This window comes from Triticum aestivum, chromosome 1A (genome assembly GCF_018294505.1).
Source record: "Triticum aestivum cultivar Chinese Spring chromosome 1A, IWGSC CS RefSeq v2.1, whole genome shotgun sequence".
In the NCBI taxonomy this organism is placed as follows: Eukaryota; Viridiplantae; Streptophyta; class Magnoliopsida; order Poales; family Poaceae; genus Triticum; species Triticum aestivum.
The window spans coordinates 124,644,090-124,650,877 of NC_057794.1; the positions used below are offsets into that span (position 1 = coordinate 124,644,090).

The 6,788-nt window shown below is 43.8% G+C and overlaps 1 protein-coding gene across 2 annotated transcripts; it reads right to left on the bottom strand.

Annotated features, from left to right (window-relative positions):
- Nucleotides 1–2,050: 2,050 nt before the first annotated feature.
- LOC123106580 (zinc finger CCCH domain-containing protein 34-like) lies at nucleotides 2,051–5,782 on the bottom strand. Of its 2 annotated transcripts, none has more exons than XM_044528780.1 (3): nucleotides 5,579–5,782; nucleotides 5,330–5,440; nucleotides 2,051–4,652 (listed from the first exon to the last, which is right to left on the bottom strand). In XM_044528780.1, the coding sequence occupies exon 3, from the start codon at nucleotides 2,533–2,535 to the stop codon at nucleotides 2,164–2,166; it is 372 nt and encodes a 123-aa protein (XP_044384715.1). In that variant the 5' UTR covers nucleotides 2,536–4,652; nucleotides 5,330–5,440; nucleotides 5,579–5,782; the 3' UTR covers nucleotides 2,051–2,163. The 2 variants fall into 2 exon arrangements, with proteins under 2 accessions (XP_044384715.1, XP_044384655.1); XM_044528720.1 differs by having other exon boundaries at nucleotides 3,017–4,652.
- Between the last annotated feature and the right edge of the window lie 1,006 nt (nucleotides 5,783–6,788).

The following is a 6,788-nucleotide window of genomic DNA, read 5'->3' on the forward strand; positions in this document are numbered from 1 at the left end:
CAATCACTTTGTGAATAGCTCACCAATTAGCACACCACTCGGCTTTACGACGTCAGCACATGTTTAAATCCACTTTGGTAGCGGCTTGGATACTTGAACTCTGTCAAGTGTCAACCCACAGATGGGCATAAAGTATGGCCAGACATGACTGTAAGTCCTACGTATAATATACTCCCTCCGTCCCATAATGTAAGACGTTTTTCGACACTAGCGTAGTGTCGAAAAACGTCTTACATTATGGGACGGAGGGAGTACTTAAAAAAAGTTCTGCTACCGCGTGATCAGTCAGTTGACATAACAAAGTGGCGGAAACAATTTTTCAGAAGCAAAAACTCACAGCCAATATGATGATATCTCCTAAGCTGGACATGCTAAGACCATGTTACGATCTACTCGCTCCGTTCCAAAATAACCGAAGTTCTAGGTTTGTCCCAAGTCAAACTTGCTTAAGTATGACCGACTCTACAGAAAATGTGCAAAGATCTACAACACCAAATACACATAGTACGGAAATATATTTCATAAAGAATCTAATGAGACTGATTTGGTGTTCCAAATGTTCATTTTTTTTCATAGACTTGGTCAAACTTAAACAAGTTTGACTTAGGACAAACTTAAACGTGACGTTCATGTGTTCTGCTATCAGTACACATAATCTAAGTATGCACCCGACACATGTTGCAGCCAAATTTATGTGCTCTGCATATGAAAAAAGTGCTACTCCCTTCGATCCATATTACTTGACTTAGATTTGTCTTAGATACGGATGTATCTATCGGAGGAAGTACAAACTTTAACACGTACTCCCTCGGTACAAAATATAAGACGTTTTTAGGCTAAGCTAGCCTACAGAAACATCATATATTTTGATACGGAGGGAGTTAGTAGTTTGAGTTGTGTGACCAGTCATCAGCAAACAGACTTCCCCTGATTTGCACGACTGTATGCAACAACAGGGCCTAACTATCAATGAAAATTCAAACGATTTTCAAGCCAGATTCATGAACAATTCGCCATAAACACAACAGGGCTCTGCCTGGATAATAAGGACAGACTAACGGTGGAAGGAGACTCTGCAATACATTCTCAAGTGGAAGATGGGATTCGAACATGGGTGGTTGATTCCAATCCCACCTTCTGCATAAGAATATACTACTAAGGAAGATCTCTCCTGGATAGTAAAAAGCAGGAACTGCGGAAGATCATAAATAACATTCAGGAAAACATTTTAGTTGAACATTACCAAGTACATGCAACAAAAAGTTTCCAGTGTGCATGGGCTCACAAGTTGAAAGATGACCGAAGGTCAGGATTTCATAAAGATCTCAACTAAGCATTAAGAACTAATTATTAATGAAGTGGGCGGGATAGGTCTACAGATACAGTAGCCTACATCACATGATAGCATTGTAAGTATTGCTAAATAGAAGCAGTTGGGGTGATAAGCCAAAAGTACAACTAGAAATATACGCACCGTTGAAAAGTTAGACTTCGACTTAGTCATGCATGCAAACAAAATCATTTAGATGGTAACTGAAACCAGAGGTGGATCCAAGCTAAAAAAAACCATGACGTGATATCCTATATGGCTATATCTTACAGATTTTTCTTTTCTTTTTGCCTATATATAGTTTTAAGAAAGTGTTTCTCGACCAGGCACCCATATTTGAAGAAATAAATAAATTGGAACAATAAATTCACTAAGACAACTAGGAAAGAAGCACACAGTGTGCTACGAATATACAAAGTACTGTACTAACTAGTAGCCTTACAGATAAAAGAGAACTTGTTACGTGTAGAAGTGAACTCAGGTTGTAGCTTCAGTAGCTGAATTTACTGGCTGATCAGTATCATGAACAGAGACAATGATCAGCAATCAGCAAACAGTTATAAGTTTTTAACCATGCAATGTAACACACATAGTATAATGAAGAAAAGCATCATATGCACAAACTGTACAAGGACATGTTATTTTTTTCTCACTTCCAAGATAATACTGAAAAGAAAAGGAAAGGTAGCAACGACACACAGTGAAACATGCAAACCTATTCAAATAACCTCACGCAAACCAAACATATGCTTATTATGATACACCCGAACTTCAATCAGCCATAAAATGTCTTATATCCCTATTCTCAAACACTCAAAAGTATATGCACCACCCTAGTACCTTCTGGGTTCGGAAGGTTGTGAGGGACCTTCCTTCCTAAAAGTTCCACAGAACATGCATCGAGCAAACTTGGGTGAAGGTGGATCAAGAGCTGGCGGAACATGCCGAGTACGAAAGGCCTGGTTGATGTCGCTGGGCATGCCACCGCGCTCTGCACCGTCACTGCACCTACGCTGCACACCTCCCCTGGACCCGTTGCTACGAGAGTGCCTTAGCTCCTTGAGTTCTAAGCTGTTGACCTCTGCCTCCCCAGCTGCCCCTTGATTCCTCTGGTTCTGGTCTTTAGGCATAAGCCTCTCCTCCCAGATCAGACCAGATGAACCAGACCTCCTAAATGTTTGGGAAGATCTCTGCAGCTCTGCCATCTCCCTTTGGTATTACTTCCGTCCTTCTCTACCTGTGTTCGTGGGTGTTTCTCTCAGTGTTCATGCCTAAGAAGTTGCATAATAAGGTCTGCAGTGGGGAGGAAAGTGTGTATTGACCAAACCTAATAATATACATGCATATCAAGGAAGGGTAACCATAACAAATTCAGGATGAGTCACATGATGGTGATAACTGGAGAAGGCTCAAGACGAAGGGAGGATATAAGGTATATATCAATGTATGTACAATGCATTGACACCAAGTAGTGTATTGATAAAACGGGACCCTCTGCCTGCCTACACAAGTACTATTAGCTGAAACACCATCTTGTTTGTTGTGATGTATTCAAGAGCTAACAGAATATTGCCTAAAGTAGCTTAACATTAAATGCAGAATCAACAGCAAATATCATCACCCCTTTCTTCTTGCCTTAATGCACTATTAATCCTGGATTGTAAAGCAGCTGAAAGGGATATGAAATGCGCAGATATACAGAAAAGTAGTAGATGACCCTGCCACAATGTTAACTGATGGTCTAAAAGACATAACAGAATCTCCAGCGAGCCCTAACTTACAGTTACGTACGTGGCAACAAGAAGTAACAAGCTAGTTAACATCATTTACCAACTATAGCAGCTAGTTATTCTTGAATGTTGATTCCTTCCTCCTAAAATTAACCAGAATGTTAAATAGTCCGACTGCAGAAGTGACACTTCATGTTCCATTCTCTTTGACAGTAGTGCTCCCAAGTTGCTAACGCAGCTGCCATAAACATCATTCTGACCAAGCTGAGCAGAGAACAGACAATATTGCAGTTTATATGCACTTGCTAGGTGCGCTAGCTAATTGAAACCCTATCCTTAGCCTTGAGAAGCTCAGTCAGAGATTTTGGGCCTTCAAAATCATTTGAGAAAGAACCCCCATGAGGCATGCGAGCAGCAGAGTGGCTAAAGCGTGACTTAGATACACAATTCTCTTCTTTTATCTGAGCTAGGGTCTTTGGCCCAGTAAAATCTGTGGTAGGATGTTCAGAAGATCTAGCAGAAATTACATTGTGCTGTTTTCCTCTACGTTTCTTCTTCTGCCCCCTGAAGGTAGCACAGACAACAGACTGAGGACACTCCTCTATGAAGAACTCTTGCCTGTAATGAGTGGATCTTGATTCAATGCCTTGGAAACCACTCACGGGTTCAAGACCCCGACGCCTCTTAGTGCGACCCTTCCTGCTCTTGGCACCTTTTCTCTTCTCAGGTCTTCTCTTTGAAGCGTGTCTTGTCTCAGTATGCTGACGAGGAAACACATCATCTGCTGCTGAGCCGATGAAGCTGGAATTGAAGAACATTCTATCATACTCATTAGAACTTGGCATTGCAAGCTTTCTTGTATTGTGTGGTATGTGTCCCAAAGTGGTCTCAACATCAGGGTCTTGAACTCCTTCAGGATGACTAACATAACCATGTTGATCATCAAAGCTACAAAATGCTTGCCCATAGTACCATGAATCATAATAATCCCGATCATAACAGACTGGATCTCCAATATCATATTTCGCATGAAGCACCTGAGCATCTCTTTTCTGCGCCAATTGTTTCTCAAGGTCATTCTTGTTAGAGAGCCCATCATCAACGAGCACATCAAATCCAGGGGAGGAATCACGACTTCAATCTTGCTCTGCGTCATCCATTGTTGAATATTCTGAGCTCTGATCTGAGTGGGTGAAACACTTTATGTATTCACCAGTGTCAATTGATGTTTCAGGCGTGACCGAAATAGGACCATCAAATTCGAGATATATTGACTCAGGAACTTCTTTTGAGTGGCATTTCTTTATGTGGTACAAGGTGTCCTGACAAGGACTTGTGTGAGCACCCTTCAATGCCTCAACCATCTCATCTCCAGCAGAATTTTCATTGACAGCAGGATTGAAAGTAGTAGCCTCAGAAGAAATCGCTGATTCAGTGTTAGGGGTTGGCTCATGTAGGAAGGGGCTATTGTCACCTTTTTTGCAGCCAGAGCTATAGTAGAAATAACAAGGATTGGCTGTCTTGACAGAAATAGAACCATCTGATGAGGGTGGGACTGTCAAGGACTTGGTTCTGTTGAAATTTTCCATTGGCTGCAACAGGAGAAGCTCATCAGACAACAAGCACCAACACACTATCAGGGCAATTCATCGAAATACCACAACCTGATATTCTATGGAATCTCATATTCTATTTGTAGAATTGGTACATGAGCATAGACAAACTCAAATAAATTAACCGCCGGGTCAAGTGAGTCCTCCTTTTCCTACCTGATTTCATGGTTATAAATTTCCACCCCTAAACGAAATGCAGGCATGCAGAAAAGCACAAAACTACACATAGAAATGAAATTGTTTGCTGTCACAAACTCACAATGCATACAAACAAGAAATTCTACGAAATTCTACACCGAATTGTCGCTGACTAACAGTGGGCAGGCTCAGCGTGCAAGGTGTAATAGAAGAATTGGGGCTAATGTATACCTAGAATAAGCTCAAGGGTGTTTGTGAATATTTTTGTAAGCAAAGAGAGATCCACTATGATGATGACATATTAGGCATGCAACCCTTCTTCGCAAATTACACCACAACAGTAGTTAGCCTGACACAAGCGTAATAATGACACCCGTCCACCAAAGCAAGCGTCCTAGGTAGGCATGCAAGCAAGCATGGAAGTACACGCACTTCTTCCTTTTGCGATTACAGAAGCACACACACATATCAATTCGAAGGTATTGAGCTCAGAGGTTACGGGTGTACGGATCACACACAGGGTGGCGAAAGGTGCAGCTTGGGTTGACGCAGCTGCCGTGGAACCAGTACCAGCAGTTCCTGGGGTTGAACCGCGCGCCCTCGCAGTGGCGGTACTCGCACTTGGACCCCTGCAACCAAAACCGCACACGAACTCCGATCAGTAAATCAACCAACCGAGGCGGCATCCAGCTGCCATTCACCGGCAAGGAGACACAGAAACCAAACGAATCGACGGATTTGCGATAGGGTTTTGAGTGGTACGGCACCTTGGTGCAGCTGACGCGGGAGACGAGGAAGAAGACGCAGTCCGTGTTGCTCCTCCTCCAGCGCGGGTCCTCGCCCTCCTCCGCCGCCGCGGAGACCATCGCTCCCTTGCCTCTCGTCCGCTGCGTCGTCGGCGGAGGGGGCGCCGGTGGTGGCGGTGTGGGAAATGGGGAGGCGGCGGTGGACGCGACGGTTCGGGAGGAACGAAAAAGGTTTTGAATTTTACTTTTTTTGAGGGAGAAAAAGGGTTTTGAACTTTTTGGTGCATTGGGTCTAGGAACGAATCGCACTCTGTTTTTCGCAAATGCATGCCAGTCCCTCGAATCGCGTTCTGTTTTCCGCAAAAGCGTCAGATTTGTCTTTTTTGCACAGCCTTCATTCAACGTATTTCGTCCTAAAAATTTACACAAATATATACTATGCCTTCATGTATATCTGTATTTTTTTCATTTTTAAAAAAAAATATGAATTTTGTTTTTTTTAAACTGGCCACCATAAAGGCTGAGCTCCAAAAGGCATTTTCGTATAAATAACCACTTTTTACAGTATAAATGCCAAAAAACGGTGCTACAACAATTAAAGATCGCTAGTTCTACTCTAGGTGTAAAATACATCACTTTGTGATTCAAATATACACAACCAGCCGTTGAGCGTGTAAAACTAATTCGTGTCATGCAAACGCCCAACTGCGAGGCGGTACCTTCCCGTGTCACAGTCTCTCTCCTCCACCCGCCTCCCACTGTCGACGATTTCGCCCTAGTAGTCGCCCGCTGCCGCTCGTCCGTCGATCCCTGACCCCACCGACAGCCGCGTCGCCGGAGGCCCCATTGGCCGGAGCGTGCAGCGCCCTTGATGGCTGCCGTAGCTCGTTGCCACCTTCCATAGTAGAACTACGGGTTGCCAGAGCTTGGAGGGGTTGTCGAACAACCAACATGGCTGAGCCGAGCTGCCATTGCTTCGGTTGGCGTTGCCGGCATTGCGTGGCCGCAAATAAGCTCAGCCACTAGTTGCACACCATCAAGGAGGCGTAGGAGACCCAACTGCACACCCACAACAGCCGACGCGACCACCATCAACGCTCCGACTAGCAGCCGGTCATTCCTTCATCCCCGCACGAAACCTGTTCGACAAAATCCCCCCAAGGTGAAAATTTGATTAAACTTGCCGGGATTTTTTTTGCACGTAGATGTAGTTTGGTGTTGATTTCCGTAT